This window comes from Herpailurus yagouaroundi, unplaced genomic scaffold (genome assembly GCF_014898765.1).
Source record: "Herpailurus yagouaroundi ecotype Mexico unplaced genomic scaffold, PumYag 191, whole genome shotgun sequence".
Taxonomy (NCBI): Eukaryota; Metazoa; Chordata; class Mammalia; order Carnivora; family Felidae; genus Herpailurus; species Herpailurus yagouaroundi.
In genome coordinates this window covers 6,981,429-7,000,562 of record NW_024412422.1, presented here as the reverse complement: position 1 = coordinate 7,000,562, position 19,134 = coordinate 6,981,429, and the positions used below count along the sequence as shown (strand labels likewise).

Below are 19,134 nucleotides of genomic sequence, written 5' to 3'. Positions count from 1 at the left end.
AAAAAAAAAAGAGCACAGACTCTGGAGCCCAACACCTGAGTGGGAATCCTGATTCAGACACTTAAAAGCTGTGTGACCTTGGGCCAGTTATTAACCTCTCTGGGCCCCGAGGTGCCCTATATGGAAGTAGGGGGAGGAACAGTGAATTTCACCGTGTCAATGTGAGGACTAAAAGTTATTAACATATGTGAGGCACTTAGAAGTTCAGCACATAGTAAGGTCTGCTATTACGATTGTTGCGATGTACTCCAGACTGAAAGTTACACAGGAGAGTGACTTTGGGGACAGAGTGAAAGAGCACTTTATACACTTCTGTATCATTTGTCATTTTTCTTTCTTTCTTTTTTGTTTCCTCTCAAGGAACAAGTAGTAATTATATAATTTAAAACTACAGGGGCGCTGGGTGGCTCAGTCGGTTGGGTGGCCGACTTTGGCTCAGGTCATGATCTCACAGCCCATGAGTTCAAGTCTGTGCTGACAGCTCAGAGCCTGGAGCCTGCTTTGGATTCTGTGTCCCCCCACCCCCACCCCTCCCCCATTCGTGCTCTGTCTCACTCCGTCTCTCAAAACTAAATGTTAGAAAAAAATTTAAAAATAAGTAAAAATGAAAAAATGAAAATAAAATAAAATAAAACTACAGTTGACCCTTGCACAATGCAGGGGTGAGGGGCGCTGACCCCACCCCACCCCCGCCCCACGTAGTTGAAAATCCCCATATAACTTTTGACTCCCCTAAAACTTAACTACTCATATGTTGACTGGAAGCCTTGTTCATAACATAAACAGTCAATTAGCACCTATTTTGTGTGTTATATGTGTCATACTTGCTACATTCTTAGAATAAAGCAATCCAGAGGAAAGAAAATATATTAAGAACATCATAAGGAAGAGAAAATACATTGACAGTACTAGACTGAATTTATCCCCAAAAATCTGCATATAACTGGGCCTGTGCAGTTCAAACCCATGTTATTCAAGAGTCAGCTGTATTTCTATTTTATTTTTTTAAACGTTTATTTATTTTGAGAGAGAGAGTGTGAATGGGGGAGGGGCAGAGAGAGAGAGAATCCCAAGCAGGCTCCCTGCTGTCAGCGCAGAATCCGACCCGGGGCTCGATCTCACGACCGGTGAGCTCACGACCTGAGCCAAAATGAAGAGTTGAACGCTCAACCAGCTGAGCCACCCAGGTGCCCCTCAGCTGTATTTGTAAAAAAACAAAGTCTGTCATCCCCTGTGACCCACTGTCCTACTCCCTGAGATGTTTTTCCTCAAACTTGGCTCATAAAACACCTTCTCAAATGCTGACTCAGAACCAAAGCTCACAGCTGAAGAGATACATGAAACTTTGCCTTTAAAAAAAAGTCCCTGTTTCCCCTTTGCACCCACCGAATGGAGGGGGCAGGCGGGGAGAGGGGAGAACATGGCCCCTCAGGGTCCTGCCTCCCTGGGCCATGGTCCTGTCACCCTGTTGTGGGCGTGAAGGGGGGAAGCGGTGAACGGCCAGCTCCACTGACGCAGGAGAGCAAGCGGGAGGCTCACCCCCTTCTTCCTATATCGGAGATGAAGACTCTTGGCTTCCTTCCTAGGAGGTCCCAATATTTCATTTTTAAAAACATCTTTTTTTGCTCTTGCTGTTTGCACACATGTTAAGTTACAAATTCAAACCGCAGAGAAGGATAAAGAAATGAAAGGAAAGCCCCCTTCGCTCCACGGCTACACCTCCCAGAATATTCTCTGTGCGTTAACAGACACCGTGTCTCTCCCCTTCGTCCTTGGATCCCCAGAGCCCAGCACGATGTCCTACACAGAATAGGGGCCCATTTCAACCTGCCGGGGGACCGTGGGTACGTGAACGAGGGAATAAGGGTGGCAACTTCCCCACTCTCCGCCTTTGGTTTCAGGGAGCTTTATTTTGACTGCGGAGTTCAGATGGTCCCCGCGTTCAGTCCCAGCGCCTAAGAATCATGGGGACAAAGGTCTCCGTGCAGAATTCTCCTGGAGGGACGCCTGCTCTGGTCTGTGTCTTCACTTCAGCCTCCATCCCTGTAGTTCATGCTGCCCACTTAGGGCGGTGGGTGCCAAGGAGATGGGAGGGTGAAGGGATCAAAAAGGCAGGAGGCTGGCTCTGAGGCACGATGTGAGAGAGGAAGAGGCCATCCGGCAGCCTCTGGAGGCCGCTGGCACTAGTTATCAGGGGTACCAGCGAATACCACGGCTATCACCGGGCAGTTATCAGTGCTTCGGTGAGTCGTTATTGATTACGTAAAGCCTGTGAGGAGAGAGCAGAGAACTGGGAGCTTCTGTCCACTACGAGTGACAGCAGGTGGACTGTATGCACGCTAACCAGACATCCGGACAGGTAGCCCTGAGGGTGGAGAGGTAGCAACGCAGCAGAGAAATGACACCAAATGGGCAGACCCTCCTTAGAGTGTCTCCCCAGATGAGTCACCTGTTATAACACGCATGTTCCTTGACCCAATAATTTCACCCCTAGGAACTCCCCCCCCCCCCTTTTTTTTTTTTGCAAAATTGTCCAAACCAGAATATACCTTGTTCATGCTATCAGACAATGAGAAACGGCAGACATGTCCTGGGGGGCGGGGGGTGGGGGTTGACCAAGTGAGTCATGGCTCATCCAACAACGGAGCATCATACAGCCATTCAAAAGGGTGATGAAACCTTTCTTGGTTGACACAGGAAGAGCTCGGCAGTCTATTTTTAGTGGGGGGGGGGGGGGAAGCGGATTACAGAGCAACATGAACAGATGATCTCACTTATTTAAAATAGGGTATGTGGGTGGGTGTGTGTGTGCATCCTGGGATGTCTGACAAGGTGGTCCCCTAAAGCAGGCCTTGCAAATTTAAATGCTTGCCTGGGACCGGCGAAGTGTGCCCGGGAGGGGTCGGGGTATCCCGAGAGTCTGTATCCCATCTAAAGGGGCTTCTGATATTCATCCAGGCTTTTGCTGCCACGTGGGAATACAGACTCAGTCTTGTCAGACCTTTCCATTTTTTTTTTTCCAGAAAAACTGTAAGTACAGACTTCTGTAAGAAAGTGCCTGATTTTTCAGTGCCCGGCGGGGGTGGGGGAAGACACGGTAGTCAAAAAAAAAAAAAAAAAAAAAGAAAGAAAAGAAAGAAAGAAAAAGCAACTGCAGGTCAGATTCAGCTGGGAGACCACCGGGTGTGAAAACTTGTTCAAACTCTTAGAGTCAGCTGGCATTGAAGGCCACCTCATCTTAACCCTCAGCAGCCATCTTTGTGCCTCAGTGTCCCTGTCTGGAAAGTGAGGGAGTTGGGCCAGGTGGTCTCTAAAGTCCTGTCTAGCTCTGGCTATATTTCTAGAATGGTGACCTTTTATGGTCATAGATGTTAGGAGAATTGGGTCAAAGCCTTGGTTTCCCTCTCAACTAGGGAGAAACAGAGGAGTATGAAGTCAGCCAATTCTACGTGGAATTTTGGAGGGTTCCCAAATTCCTTGAGGTGTCCCCCCAATTCATTCATTTATCCATCCACCCATCCATTCATCCATTTATCCATTCATCCATTCAGTAGTTACTGGATGCCTGCTCTGTGCTAGTCACCATGCTGGGGGCTGGAATACAATGGTGGGCAAAATAGACCTGATTGGTGTTCTCAGAAGACCTAGAAGCCAGTGTTGCCCAGGTTGGGAAGTCCTGTTCTGGAGGTTCTCCCAGCCCTGGCACAGTGGCTTAAGCAGGCTGCTGGTGAGCCACAGAGTGGGGGAGGCAAGACTGGCAATGGCTTTAAACAAAAGGCTGGCAAAAGTCCAGTATGAGTTCCCCACCATACTCTGAATACGGACCCAAGGACTGAATTTTATCCCAAATAAGAACGACACCTATCCCGCACTACCATTGACCATTCTCTACCATTTTCTCAACATAGTGACATGCCTCATACTGCTCAGAAGGTAAAGGGACGTTTGGTAAATGGCAGATTCGGACCTGATCCAAAAGTCAGCCTGACTCCAAAGTTCGTGTCACTTTCCACCAAGCTGTCCCGCCTCCGCATAAAATCTGGGTCAACAGGATGAACAGTTACCAGTGGTTAAAATTTCAGAATCAAGACTTGGAGCCCGTGGTGTGCCAACGAAAACATTTCAGATCTGGGCTGTCTTTGAAAGTGACCTCTTCTTAAATCCATCCCATTGCCCCTGACACATTCCCACTCTCTGAAGACCTCCCCCTACCAAAAGCTAAGTGTCCCCATCATGAGTATGTATTAGCATCCTTCAGTATTTATTAAGCACCATGTGCTAGATCCAAGAAAATCCGATGTACATGGTACATGGCTGTGCCATGGTGATAGGTAGAGCCAGGCAGGCAGGGAAGCTCTCCAAACCCTTAGTAACATTGCTCAGACTTGGAGCTCTTTCCCAACGTCGGGATGGACATGTAAGGAGTCATCCCTACTCTTGGGCACTCCAACAATAGCTAGAGGTGTGGTCCACGAAGAACATTCCACAAAAAAACAACATAGGTTTAGCTGAGGATGGTAACAGCCAACTCAAGAGCCAAGCTCAAACCCATCTTGTATATAGAAGCCAGTGACATGAATGACATATGGGAACAAATGGCAGTGTTTGTCTAGAAAACCCTCTGGCCCTTAACCGCAAGATTCCACCCCCCCCCCCCCCCCCAGCCCAGGGCGCCTGTGTGGCTCTCAGCTTAGGTCTTGATCTCAGGGTTGTGAGTTCAAACCCTGAATTGGGCTCTATACTGAGCATGAAGCCTATTTTTAAAAAAGGGGGCGCCTGGGTGGCTCAGTTGGTTAAGTGTCCGACTTCGGCTCAGGTGATGATCTCGCACTTCATGGGTTCGAGCCCTGTGTCTGGCTCTGTGCTGACAGCTTAGAGCCTGGAGCCCACTTCGGATTCTGTGTCTCCCTCTCTCTCTCTCTCTACCCCTCCCCACTTGCACTATCTCTCTCAAAACTAAACATTAAAGAAGAAAAAAAGGTTTTATACCCTTTAGACAACTGTTGTAAGGAAAGAATGTTTACATATGCTTTGATATCAAAGTTCCACTTGTAGGCATTTTTAAGAAAATCATCTGTGATGTGCCCTAAGAGTAATATACAGGGATGCTTCATCATCATGTTGGAAACAACCTAAATGCCCAACAATAGTGGGTTGGGAACATAAATGGCAGGACAGCAGAATGATGAAATAGTAAGTGACCTCCAAGTGTGTCGTAGAAAATATTTCAAGGCATGGAGACATGTCTGTGCTATGATGGAAAAGTCAGATTACAGAGAATATATTTAGAGCGAGTGATTCCCTTTGTGAAAGTACCCATCAATGTCTTTTTGAAAATGGAAAGAAGTCTATTGAAAATATTAACAGTGGGAGTGCCTGGGGGGGCTCAGTCGGTTAAGTGTCTGACTTCAGCTCAGGTCATGATCTCACAGTCCGTGAGTTGGAGCCCTGCATGGGGCTCTGTGCTGACAGCTCAGAGCCTGGAGCCTGCTTTGGATTCTGTGTCTGTCTGTCTCTCTCTGCCCCTCCCACACGTGTGCTCTGTCTCTGTCTCTCAGAAATGAATAAACATTAAAAAAAATTTTTTTAAATAAAGAAAGAAGAAAATATGAACAGTGGGTAGTGAGATGGAAATAATCAATAAAACCTGTCTTTTATTCAGCGTTTTCCAAATATTTAATGAATTTGTAATATTTTTTGTAATCAAGAAAAAAGCTATTTTTACGACTTTTTAAAAGTTTATTTTGAGAGAGAGAGAGAATGCGGGGGAGGGGCAGAGAGAGAGGGAAGGACAGAGAGAGAGAATCCCAAGAAGGCTCCACAATGTTGGTGGTCGGTGAGGAGCCAGACACGGGGCTTGAACTCACAGACTGGGAGATCACGACCTGAGCCAAAATCAAGAGCGAGACGCTTAACCGATTGGGCCACCCAGGCACCCCAAGATATTTTTTAATGGGGATATTACATAAAGTTTCCCAAAGTAACTTCATTTCATGTTCCCCCACCCAATAGCAGGGACACCGTTGTAGGGCAGGAAGGAGGCAGGGAGACGATCCTGAGTTGATTGGTGGCATTTCTTACATAATGGAAATCCAGCCAGGATCCACAACGTTCTGAGGGCACCAAAGGCTGGGCATCAGTGAGCTGGTAGAGGAATCAAGACCTCTCAGACCCTGGCAGAAGGTGAACGATCTCACTTCCACCGAGAGGCTGCTGCGGTGAGAGAGCCAGGATCTCCAGCCCCTGAAGTCTAGGAGCATCTGAGGCCAGGAGCTGGGACTCGTTCCTCCCTGCATCCCAGTGTGCATGTTGTAGCCGGTGATGGAATGTTGCCCTCTTTCCTGAGTCACGTCTAATCCCCCACCTTACGACGCACCTGCCCGTGCGCCATTACCGATAAAAGAGTCTCCGAGCTTGATTTTCTCACCCCCTTCTTCCTATTGACCTTAGAACCAAACTTGGCCGTCCCACCATGGCCTGATTATTAGCCAGCCCTTCCCTACCTCTCAGACTGCTTCCCCAAGTTCATATGGCATTAGCCACACTACTCAGGTTTTGTTTCTTACTCAAACACACCGTGCAAAGTCTCCCTTCCCGGGCCACTGGACTTACTGTTCTCTCCCCAGAACACCTTTCTTGCAGGCCTTCACATGGCTGGCTCCTTCTTGTCGTTCCAGTCACTGGTCCCCTGGCTCCTTCTGCAAGTGGCCATCCCTAACCACGGCAGGTAAGGAGTCCCCTGGGCTCTCTATTACATGACCTTCCTGTAACACCATCAGAGTCCTTGGCACTTTCTGAAATTATCTGTGTGAGATTGCATAATCCAAAAATGGCCACATTATCTCCAGTCCCACATGCTATTCTAGAACCTTGCCACTCCCCCGTGGGGTGGTGTCTAATTCCACTCCCCTTGAATATGGGCTGGCTTGTGACTTACTTCTAACTTAAGTGACTTCTGAAGTTGGGTCAGAAAAAGGCAAAGCAGCTTCTCCTGGGTCCCCTGGAAACTCGCTCTTGGAGCTCTGAGTCACCAGGTCAGAATCCAACCACCGTGAGGCTCCCAGGCTCTGGAAAAGCCCAGGCCACAAAGGAGGCGCAGCGAAGATCCCCACTACCTCCTCCTCATGCCCACCGTGATTCCAGCCCCCAACCGGCCTGGAGCTGGTCGCCCCTGCTATGCCGTCTCCGAATCCCTAACCCACAGGATGTATAAGCATAGTCAGACAATTGTTTTAAGCCACTGAGCTTTGGAGTAATTAGTTACACAGCAATAATAACCAAAACAATCTTTCTGTCATCTAACTTATCATCTGTCTCTTCCCCCTAAAGGGCCGGGACTTCTTTGTCTGTGTCCCCCCTGTGTCCACCACGCCCTTCAGACAGTAGGTACTCAGTAACGAATTGTTGAGTAAGTGAAAGCAGCTGAATTTGGGAATACCTACCTTGAATAGTTTCGGGTTGATTCATTTATTCATCACACAGCTATCATACGCCTACTATGTGACAAGCAAGTCATAGACTGTGGGGCATGCCATTGTTCCCATGAAATCCTATCACATGTCACACTGGGGATGACCAGAGGGGAAAGAGAAGCCCCCGCTTTGCCCCCTCCCTACCCCCAGTGTAGGTCTGAAAAGCCGACTGTCAAAAGCCAGAAACTGCCAAATCCACCCTGCCCACCTCTGGGGGTGTATTTAATTATCCCGGGGTACGGCTGTTTTTACACGACAGCTCAGCCACTTGTGCCCTGGCCTGTCTCTAGGCAAGCGGGTGACTCCAGACAGGGACCATGTGGTGGGAAGGCTGCCAAGGTCCTGCACATCTGGCCCCTTCCCGGGAGGTACCTCCCCAACAGCTGTCTCCTTCCCTATGGGTTGCTCCCTCCCCTGGCCTAGGCTTTCAGGCTCTAAAAGTAATCCTGGCAGGGGTGCAGCGGCTGGGTGGCGCCTCCAGGTTTAACCACTTAGTCCCCAAAGTACCTGCCAAGAACCAGTTAGCACGTCCGTCTATCAGGCCAGGCTGTCATTAATTCATTAAAGCAGGCTGCTGCTAGCCCATTATCTTCCTTGTCCCCAACCGTGTTGGCTCTTGGGCCTGCGGAGTCCTCTTTTCCCTTTCTTCTTCATCCCAAGGCAAGGGTCTGCCCACCTTTGGCCCCTTCTCCCAGCCAGGCTCCCCAGCTGCTTTCTCTCTCCCTCCCTGCCCCCTCCCAGGGCACAGTTCTGCCTCCCTCCCCTCCTCCACCAGCCAGTGCTCACCAGAAAGCATCTTTTGTTCTCTCTGGAACCTTTTGCAGTGACTGCTTCAATCACACCCATCTCCCCTTGGCCTCCTCAGCCTCCAAGGAGACTCCCCTGAGGCTCTCAGAGAAAGGGAATCTGGCTAGTGCAGGAATTCACGACTCTTCACCCCCCTCTGCTTTCTGCCAGTGTCTTCTCCCCTGCACCCCCAAGTCATCTGGGCCGGGCGGGGTTGAGGCCGGGGCACTGTGTGCTCAGAGACAGAAACCCAATTCCATTTCTGATGTTGCCACCAACCCTTTGGGACTCAGTGAACCCTCTCTGCCTCAGTTTCCCCTTTGAAATCATCAGAATGGCATGACCCATTTCATAACGGCCTCTGATGAGTGAACTAAGTGCCAGGTGCTGCCTGGGGTACTTTAAATGGATGCTCCCCCCAACAGCCTCCTCAACAACTCTAGAAGAGACACAGCTCCGGTTTACAGATAAAGGCTCAGAAAGGTTATGATTCTTGCCCAAGGCCACAGTGCCAGCAAGTTCCTGGGCCGGGACTTCAGTCCAGGCCCATCCGGTCCCTAAACCCATGCTCTTTACCGTTGTGCTATCCTGGCCTCTCTGGCTCTGAGTCCCCAAGAGGGCATGTAGGGATGGTGGGGAATTGCCAGCAATTGCCAACAACAGAAAGTGATCTCTTTGGGGAAAGAAAGGTATTAAATGCACAATCATAAGCATGGCAGCTTACCTGTATATCTACTTCTCATGCCTCTGGCACTGTTCTAGAACCCTCTGTAGGTGAATTCATTTTACCCTCTTGACAACACCTTTGCCACCAAGGACTATCATGGTCCCCATTTTACATATGGGGAAAACTGAGTCTGGGGTGTTTGTTTGTTTGTTTAATGATGGCGTCTGAGAAAAGTAGCGCCCGCTCACAGCAGCAGCTCAAAATAAGCTTGTTGAAATTGTCATCTTGCATATAGCCAAGGTCACCCTTAACGCCTAAAAGAAGGGCCTGCCCCACAGGGCTGACTCAGGCCTCCCTGAAATTCCTAAGTCATCCCATGATGAGTTCCCACTTTCCCTCTCGGGTAGGAAGAGCGGAGAGGACCGCAGACAGAACTCAACAAATTGTCTTTCTCCAGTGGATTGTCTTTCACTTCTTCCCAACTTGCCGGAGAGGCCTGGAAAAGACGGGTGTCCCCCCAGGTAAGCCAAACGCACACGAAAGGCCCGAGCGAGCTGCAGGCTGGTAGGCGGCGGGGCCGGGAACGTGAGTTCCTCGGACAGGGGGACGGAGGCTGGGAGCCCACGCCTGGCGAACCCCAGGACACGAGCGCTGGTGTCCCGACGGAGGGAGGCGCGGCGCCCCGGGGAAGCCCACGGCATTCTGGGGTCAGGGCAGGCGAGGAGGGAGAACTCGGGAGGGTGTGGCTGCCGGGGAGGCCGGGCGGGACTCAGGAGGGGAAAGAAGAACCCAGGGGTGATCTGGAGTCGAGAAGCGGCCCGGAACTCTGGGGCAGAAGCGAAGGGAGGAGGGGGCAATACATCCGACACCGGCAATTATCTGCCGCCGCCGCGAAGCTCCCGTCGGGCCCCCTCCCCCGCTTCGTGGACCCGGGTCTCCCAGCTCCAACCCCCGCCCCTGTTCCCGGCCTGGGCGCACAGGGGCGCACTCCGTCCTCACCGCGCGCCCTCTCGGAGGTCTCCCGCCACCTCCCGGGGCCGCCTCCACCGCGGGCCCCGGGAGCACCCCCAGCCCCGACGCGCGCACGGCCGGTTCTCCGCCCCCCACCCCGGGGTGGGCGCTCAGCAGCCCGCACCGCCCCGTCCTGGGAAGGGAGCGCTCTCCCTGCCCCGCCTGGACCCCAAGACCGTGGGAAGCCGCGTCCCAGTCCTCTGGGTTCCTCTTGCTCGCATCTTCCTTCTAATTCACATCCCCACGATCTTGCAATTTGTTTTCCAAGCCGTTTCTCTTTTTCTCCGGCTCCCTCATCTTTCTTCCCCGGTCTCGCCGCCCGCTTTTTATTTCCCTCTCCTTCCGCTTTCTGTCTGCCCTTGCGTAAATTCCACGCTTTGGGCTTCGCGCCTCTCGCTCGACTCCCTTTTTCTGCCCCACCCCCATCCCACGCGCCCCGTCCAGAAGGTGGCTCCTGCCCCTGGGAGTCGACCTGCCCCGGATGGGACCTCCAGGGGCCGGGCAGAGAGCGTCCCGAAGCACGCACCTCTCTTCGCCAGCGCCAGGGCTGCGCCGGCCCACGCGACATCTGTCGCCCGCGCTCCCGGCTCACACCCTGCGCACCCCCGCAGCTCCCCTGGCGCTGTCACCCCCCCCCCCACGCTCCGGCTGCCGCCTCTCTCCGCGGGCGCCGCGCCAGCTTCCCAGGGTGTCGGCGCACGGCGGGGCTCGGCCAGGACTCGGCCAGGGCCGAGCGCTCGGCATCTGTGGGGTCGTGGCACCCGGGGCCGCCGGCTTTCTCAGCTTCGACCTTCACCTTCCAGCCCTAGACCCACCTGTGGTGGGCTCGGGCTGATTTTCTCTCCTTCCCCATTCTCTGCAGTTCTGCTCTGTTCCAGAATCTGAGAAGACAGTCCCTTACACGGCTGCTCCCCTAGGCGCACAGCTGGTGCTCAGTAAGTCCCCAACCCCAAGGGCCTAGGGCACAGAAGATGCTCAGTGCCTTTCTCCCACTGGTAGCGAACACACTGGGCGTTCAACGCTCCCCACGCCCACCAGCACGCAGTGCCTAGCATACCGCAAGCCTTCAAGCATTCCCCGCCTAAACATTTTAGGGCCTAGCACCCAGAAGGAGCTCAATAAATGCTCTTCTAGTAAGGTTTCCCCTTGGAGTTTCCCTAACAGCCTCAGATCCCAGCCCACTTTGGGGGCACCTCCTGCTTCGTCTCCGCTCCAACCTTCTGGTGAAGCGGAGGCCCAGTTCCTTCAACGGGACACCTCGCTGCAGAAGGAGTGAAAAAGTTGGCAAAGCAGAGGAAAACCGCAAAGTGCGCGGGCCGCAGGGGAAAGACCGCTCCAGCGGAAACCTGGAGGGGGGGGGGGGCGCAGTCCAGAGAGGCGCTCCCGGCGCCAGAGAACGAGGAACAGAAACGAGGGAAGTGCCACTTAAGAGGGTTTGGAGACAGTGGCGACTTAGGAGCAGCAGACGGCTTGGAAGAGGACGGGAGACCTGCCCTGAACCCGCGATAGGTTAGAATTCTTTGGCGTAGCTTGCAACCACGCACTCCTAGCAAGCACACTTTTGGCTTGCATTGTGTGTTTACTTGCGGCGCCGGTGGGCATTACGGGGCCGGGGGGGGGGGGGAAAGTCCCCCCAGAACCATCCCACTGGAGAGAGTGGCAAGATGCGCTTAAGGAGTCGAGAGAGGAGGACAGGAATAGCTGAGCTGACACTTGGAAGGAGAGATGGGAGCTGGAGGCGAGGGGGGTGGCGATCCCGGCGCGAGGAGGGGTCAGAGGAAGAAGGGGATGGGAAGGGAAGAAAGCAAACTTGTCGCTCTCCCGCTCCCGGCCTGCCCTGCGTGACCAGTCTCCAGCCACCGCGCCCTGGCGCTCGCTCGCGTACCTGTTGCTCTCTCCGGCTGGGTCTCGGCTCCGGCCCCACCAAGAAGCCCCGCGTTCCTACAAGTTCCGCCTGCCGAGCAGCCAGGCCGCCAGCGCCGCCACCTGCGCGGCCGCGCACAGCCAGGGCCAGTAGGTGGGGAGCGCGCCGGGCGCCGGCGCCCTCCGGCTCCGCGCGCGGCGCCGCCACATGGTGCGCTGGTGCAGCTCGTCGCCGAGCGCCTTGAGCCGAGCGGCCGTGAGCTGCGCGGCGGACGAGCGCAGACCCAGGCGGCCCGCGCTGCAGGCGCACACGGCCGGGGGGCCGCGGCCGCGGTGCAGGGGGCACGGGCACATGACCGCTCGCCTCTCTCCCTCCCCGCGCTCGGGCCGCCCCTCGCCTCCGCTCCCTCCGGCCTCTGCGCCTGCCTCCGCCGCGCTGCAGCCGCCGGGGGCCTCCCCTGGACACCAAGTTTCTCCTTGTGTTGTGCGTTTGTTGTGCTGACGGCGCTATTATTAATTAAAGTGTCACATGGTGGAGGGGGGCGGGGAGGGCGCGGGGAGGGGGGTTACATCATCCGGCCCCCGGGGGGGGGGGGCTGCAGGCAGAAGAAACCAAGAGGTAACTTTTAACCCTAGCGGCGCCGGCAGCGAGAGGGCGGCGCGCGTTTGGGAGGGGAGGAGCGCGGCGCGCGGGGACGCTGCGAGGCCCCCGCCGGGGAGGTCTCGGGCTTGGGGGGCCGCGTGGGGCCCCGCGGAGGCGGAGAGCGCGAGGGAAGGCCTTCTCCTTCCCTTTCTCCTGAATAAAGCTCCGGTTCCGATTTGGCGAGGGAAGCAGGCTGGTTTGCCGTTTTGGATGGAGCTGGTATCGAATCCGGCTGCATTATTCAAAAATATTCCGAAGCTATTGTTTTGTTTTGGGGAGGTGGGTTGATTCAAAAATCTCCTGAGAGAGCCAGATGCGACCCAACTTGCCCACTTTCAGGTCTGACTCGGCACCTATAGGCTTCGGATTTGAATACACCCAACACACGCCCCCACCCCGCTCTGAGCTTCCCGGCCAGGCCCTTAAGCGCCCCCACCGCCTCTAGAGCGCTTGATGGAGGTGGGGTAGGGGGGGTGAGAGGGGTCGATCCTTAGCCCCGGAGGGGCGCAGAGGCGCGCATTCGCGACGCACCGCACCCGAAAAGACCCTCGCAAAGGGCTTTCTAGAAGGTAACTTATTTTTGTCTGCTTCCTTGTGAATATTGTTTTCCTGCCGGGGCTCCAGTTTCTAGCGGCGATCCCGATTTCATGGGCAGTGGAGACACAGACCCTCTGGGACCGACGAGGGGGAGGGGCTCAGGAGCCTTTAGACTGGAGAGGCCGGAGTTGTCCCTGCTACTGAAGATATAGATGGGCGAGGGACACTCAGGATTTTGGGGGGAGATAATGAGTCCTTCTTAAATTTAATGGGATTCGGATAACTTTGGGATTCAGAAAACTGGAGGCGCCAGAGGCGTCTCCAAGCCGGCTCTCTGGAACCTGATGAAAAAACTTTGATTCTCTCCTTCCCTCGGGCAGAGCGTCGCCCAGGCCCAAGTCCTTGGGTCTTTTGGAAAAGATTCTCAAGACCATGAACACGTTTGGGTTTGCATTTATCACGAGAGATTTCCCCTTGGCCTCCAGCACGGTCGGGGCTCAGATCCCAGCTCCGCGGTGTGATCTTGGCGGGCCCTGCCCTCGCCCAGTGCGTTTTGCTACACTTAGTAAGGGCCGAAATTTACCTTCTGAGCGCCTTCTGTGCAGGTTACTGGGGTAAGGTCCCTGCCTGGCTGCCTAAAGTAAATCCCCTAACACTTCTGGGGTCGGAGGGGTGCTCTTACTGGCCTACTTTGCAGATGGAGAGACTGAGGCACGGGGAGTCAAGGCCTCTTGCCCAAGTTCACAGAGTTGGTGAAGAGTGAACCTGGATCTAAATTAGGACGGCATGTTGCAGGCTCTAAGCGCTCAACCATGGTTTTATACTGCCCCCTGTAATCTGGGAATAATAATACCTCCCTCCCAGGATTGGGGCAGAGATTAAATGAGAGAAATGTATGCCAAGCACCTGGCATGCAGTGGGCCCTGGATAAACCTTGGTTCCCTTTGCTCCTGGCCAGAACCACTTTCTCATTCTCTGGGGACTCACCTCCTTAATCCCCCCTAGTCTGTGCAGAGGGGACCTGATCCATTGCCCGGTGTAGCGTTCCAAGAATGAAGATACAGTGTCTATTTGAAAAGCCCTTTGGATTTAAACTGAACAATTCCGTCCCCCCCCCCCCTTTTTAATCTGCACGCTTTTAACGGCTCACTTCATGGACATTAATTTTAATGGGACGATTATTACCCTGTTTGGAAGCCTGCCCCTCGAAATGCTAGGCTCGCAAGGTGGCGCTGGGTTGGGTCCCAGCCGCTTGGATGTTTTCTGTAGCAAAGAGAGTGCAGCCTTGGCCGTGGGGATGTGTCACTCAACAGAGGGAAAAGAGAAGGGTGATGCAGAGTGGGAGGAAAGAGAAGTCACACACACCCGCGCACTCCGCATCTGACAGTCCCTAATTTGTTCATGCTGGAGTTGTTTGACCCCACCCCACCATTCGCCAACTGGAGATCTTAGCCTTGAGATAAGGCTTTTCGGAGCCTCTGTTTTCCCCATCTGTAAAGTGGAAACAGTAATAGTACCTACCTTATAGAATTAAATAAGACCGTACTGTAATGCCCTGAGCACTGTGTCTGGCCTATTGTTAGCATCTAATAAATACAGGCTACTGGGGGTGCCTGGGTGGTTCAGTTGCTTGAGCTCCGACTCTTGATCTCAGCTCAGGGCTTGACCTCCAGGTCATGAGTTCAAGCCCCACGTCGGACTCCACGCTGGGCATGAAGCCTACTTAAGAAAAAATGTTGACTATTAATATTCTAAAGTAGATCTTGTAAGCGAAACAGCGTGCTTTGAAGAATGTTGGAGGGCCCACACCCTCAATGATACATGATTCCCCTATTGTGAGTTGGCTGTTCCATCGCTGATGTTAAGTGTTGTCCAGAAAAAGCAAAGCCTTGGGGAGAGTAAATAACACCCTCTTCACAGTTCAGTAAAAATGAGTTTTTAATTTTGATGTTTACTAAACACTTATATAGTGCTTCCTTTGTACGAGGCGCTGTTCTAAGTCCTTAGACCTGTTGACTCATTGAACCCTTCTAACAACTGTATGTCATAGGATGGGTCCTGTATTTTGGATGAACAAATGGAGGCAGGGTATTTAAAGAGCTTCTCCAAGGTCACATAGCTGTCTGTGCTCATTAGCATTGTGCCACTACTGGGCACTTGGGACGAGAGAGAGAGAGAGAGAGAGAGAGAGAGAGAGGCTATTATGGGCTGAACCGTGTCTCCCCAAAATTCCTATGTGGAAGCCCTAATCCTCAAGACCTCAGAAGGATTCTATTAGGAGACAAGGTCTTTAAAGAGGTAATTAAGGTTAAATTAGGTCATAAGGATGGGGCCCTAATCCAATATGACTAGTGTCCTTTTATAAAAAGAGGGAGAGGGGCACCTGGGTGGCTCTGTTGGTTAAGCATCCAGCTCTTGATTTCAGCTCAGGTCGTGATCCCACGGTTCGTGAGATCGAGCCCTGGTCCATTTCCACAATAACAGCACCGAGGCTGCTTGGGATTCTCTCTTCCTCTCTGTCTCTCTCTCTCTCTGTCTCTCTCTCTCTTTCTCTCTCTCTCTCTCTCTGCCCCTCCCCTGCTTGTGCTCTCTCTCTCTCTCAAAATAAATAAATAAACTTAAAAAAGAAAAAAAAAAAAGACAGGGAGATACCAGGGGTGCAAAGGGGTGGCCATCTGCAAGCCGAGGAGAGAGGCTTCAAGAGAAATCACCCCTTCCAGCCCCTCGAGAGATTGATTATTATCTGAGAAAATAAATGTCTGTGGTTTAAGCTACCCAGTGTGTAGCACTTTGTTGTGGCGGCCCTAGCAAATGAAGACAGAGACCACGAGAGGGAAAGAATGTCCCAAAAGGGAAGGTGGAAGCAGGTACTTACCAGACCGTGGCCGCACATGTTCCCGGGTTCTTGCAAAGGACTGAGTTCTAGGACTGCGTACACGCTCCCTTCTTCCTCGTCCTGTTGGAGACGTGTAAGGGAGGAGAGGTTTTAGGGATGATTTGAGAAATGCTTCGTGAAATCCAGTTGACGAGGAACCGAGGAACCCTTCCCCGTCAGTTGCAAGGATGTGCCAGCTATCTCTCCTAAAGAAATAGGACAGATTTTTCTTGTCCATGAAGGTTTCCTACGGTGTCCCAGTGCTGAGAGCTGGGCTTAGCACATAATAGGTATTCAGTAAACATTCGTTGAGAGAGAGATTCAATGGATGAATGAATGATAAGCATCCTGATTTGTCTCTCTCTCAAAACGTACACAATATAGAATTATCATCGATAACATACGAAAATGTCCTGCTCTACATCATTCCCTCACCTCCTACAGAAATCAATACTCAAGTGTTTTGGGCAGGAAGGGGAAGGGTATTTTTTTTTTTTTTTTTATGAAAGCAATAATTACCTATCCTGGTGTTTGAGACTGAGTGAGCCTTACCTTATGGTGTTTTAATTCGTGTGGCTTGGTGAAGTGGTAAATGAATGAACAGCTGTTGCCTCCTCCAAACAGCTGTGTTTCCTGAAGCCATGTATTAATGCCAGGGCCAGATTCGATGCCAGGAGTCGGCTTGGTGAACAACGGAGTTCTTGAATCAAAGTCAGAGTTATAGCAGAGTGGCTTGACGCTCCGAGCCAGAGAGATCCGAGTTTGAACTCTAGCCTCACCGTGCAAGAGCTAGCTAGCTACCTTGGGCATATTGTTCACCTCTTTGAGCCTCCACTTTCCCATCTGTAAAATAGGAATAAGCATAGTCTCTGCCTCATTGGGTTGCTGCGAGGATTGAAAGAGAGAATTATTGAGTGGTTAGCAAAGTGTTTGGCACTCAGTAAATATTAGTGATGTCCTTGTTATTCTATCGGGAATATTAAGCATCCACTTAAGAAAAAGAACTGGGACCCTGACCCAAACCCATTGGGAAAACAAGAGGATTCCGATTTCAGTGAGTCCAATATTCGATTACATTACAGTTATTCCCAGGAAAGTTCCCTCCACTTAATAGACCCAGAGCAGGACATCTATCATCTCTCAAATTTATGCTATTTCACCCTCTGATACCTGAAAAGATGGGATAACGCCTTCTCCAGGGATCTCCTAAGTATTCATTTGCTACCTCTCCCTTAAGGATCTTTTTGTTGTAAGTGAAGAGGGAACAGCCACGGATGTCCACAGCAGGGGAGAAAAAAAAAAAACCTAACCAGCCCATAATTATAGTCTCATCAATACTTTAAGTGTAAAGGGTAAACCTCACTTAAATAAAACCTAATGCCTTGATTACTGGAGTCACAAAAGATAGGGTTGATTAAAGCAGCATTCCTGCTGTGAAAATTCAGACATATTGTCCTTTGCTCAGGCAATAATCACTTTATTGAAGGCAACCGAGCTTAGTTTAAACAAGTGAATTGCTAGGCTTGAAATTATACTGTTGAGAGGGTAAATGAGGACAAATGCTGGAGAACAATTTGGCAAACGTGGAAGAGCTGAATGTGCACCTGCCCTATGACCAGGTGATTCCATTTCTAACTATTTCTAGATCAGTGCTTCTCAACTAAGAACAATTTTGCTCCCCGGGAGACATTTGGCAATGTCTGGAGACGTATTTTGGTTATCAAAACTGAAGGGTGCTATTGGGCGCCTGGGTGGCTCAGTCGGTTAAGTGTCTGACTCTCGATTTCAGCTCAGGGCATGATCTCGAGGTTTGTGGGTTCGAGCCCTGCATCGGGCTCTGTGCTGATGGCACGGAGCCTGCTTGGGATCCTGCCCCTCCCCCGCTTGTGTGTGCTCCTGTCTCTCGCTCTGTCTGTCTGTCTCTCTCTCTCTCAAAATAAATAAACTTAAAAAAAAAAACTAAAGTGTGCTACTAGGATCTAATGCCTAAAAGCTAGGAATGCTGCTTAACATCCAACAATGCACAACAGACAACAAATACTTATCTGTCCTAAAAGGTCAATAGTGCTGAGCTTGAGAAACCCTGCTCTAGATATATCAGTATGCATTTGCTGCAAGTAACAGAAAATCTGACTGGTAGAGTCTTAAATCATAAGGATTTTTATTCTTTGCTTAACAAAAGTCCAGAGCAGGGCTTGGCAAACTATGATATGTGGACCAGTCGGCTCACTGCCTGTTTCTGTAATAATTTCATTTGAACACAACCATGCTCATTCATTGATGCATTATTTCTGGCTGCTTTTGTGCTATAACAGCAGAGCTAAATAGTTGCAACAGAAATCGTAGGGCCTGCAAAATCTAAAATATTACCATCTATCTGGCCCTTTATAGAAAAAGTGTGTCGACCCCTGATCCAGAGAAAGGCAAGCTCAGGGTTGGGTTTGTAGTGCAAGTTTTCATTATGGATCAGGCCATGCCTATACTTCTGCTCCGTCACCCTTAGAATGTTGGTTTTAGTCCTCAGGCTTATTTGTCTCACGGCAGCAAGATGGCTGCCACAGATCCAGATATCACACGTGTACCGGGTTGAATAGTGTCTTCACAAGTTCTCACAAATTCATCTCCATCTAGAAGCTGCGAATTCAACCTTCTTGGAAGATAGGTTCTTTGCAGATGTAAACAAGTTAAAATGAGGTCATACGGAATTAGGGCAGGTCCTAATCCAATGACTGGCTTCCTTGTAAAAAGATGGACATTTGGGAAATGGCTATGTAAAAATGGAGGCAGAGAGTGGAGTGATGCTGGCACAAATCAAGGAATACCAAGGAATGCTGGAAACCACCAGAAGCTAGGAGACAAGCAAGGAAAGACTCTTCCCTGGAGACTTGGGAGGCATAGTGTACTGTCTCATGATCCAAAATGGCCCCTTGAATTCCCACAACACTTCTACATTCCCAGAATTACCATTTAACACTTTCACATACATTTTATTGACCAGAATAGCAATCACATGGCCACATCTAGCTACATGGGATGCTGGGAATTATAGTCTTTTAGCTAGGCAGCCATGTGCCTAGCTAATATATGAGTTGTGTTACTAAAAAGGAAGGGAAGAACAGATGGTCGCTTAAGGTCTTTGCCTCGCCATCATTGCCTTAGACCAGGGGTTGGCAACCTATGGCCTGCAGGCCAACTTCAGTCTTCCGTCTGTTTTTCTTTTTTTAATGAAATGTGTATTGAATAATGATAGATTCACGTGCAATTATAGAAATAATATAGG

General features: G+C 51.3%; 2 protein-coding genes across 2 annotated transcripts in view; one reads left to right on the top strand and one right to left on the bottom strand.

Moving 5' to 3' along the window:
• The window catches only part of RNFT2 (ring finger protein, transmembrane 2), a 90,914-nt gene extending 83,224 nt beyond the window's left edge, over positions 1–7,690 (top strand). Inside the window, exons 11-12 of the mRNA XM_040443784.1 lie at positions 6,678–6,727; positions 7,330–7,690. Of these exons, the coding sequence (XP_040299718.1) occupies positions 6,678–6,727; positions 7,330–7,408 (129 nt within the window). The 3' untranslated portion in view covers positions 7,409–7,690. The remainder of the gene's footprint in view (positions 1–6,677; positions 6,728–7,329) is intronic.
• The window catches only part of HRK (harakiri, BCL2 interacting protein), a 17,368-nt gene extending 5,073 nt beyond the window's left edge, over positions 1–12,295 (bottom strand). Inside the window, exon 1 of the mRNA XM_040443785.1 lies at positions 11,822–12,295. Coding sequence (XP_040299719.1) covers positions 11,878–12,153 — 276 coding nt within the window. The 5' untranslated portion in view covers positions 12,154–12,295 and the 3' untranslated portion in view covers positions 11,822–11,877. The remainder of the gene's footprint in view (positions 1–11,821) is intronic.
• Positions 12,296–19,134: the final 6,839 nt, after the last annotated feature.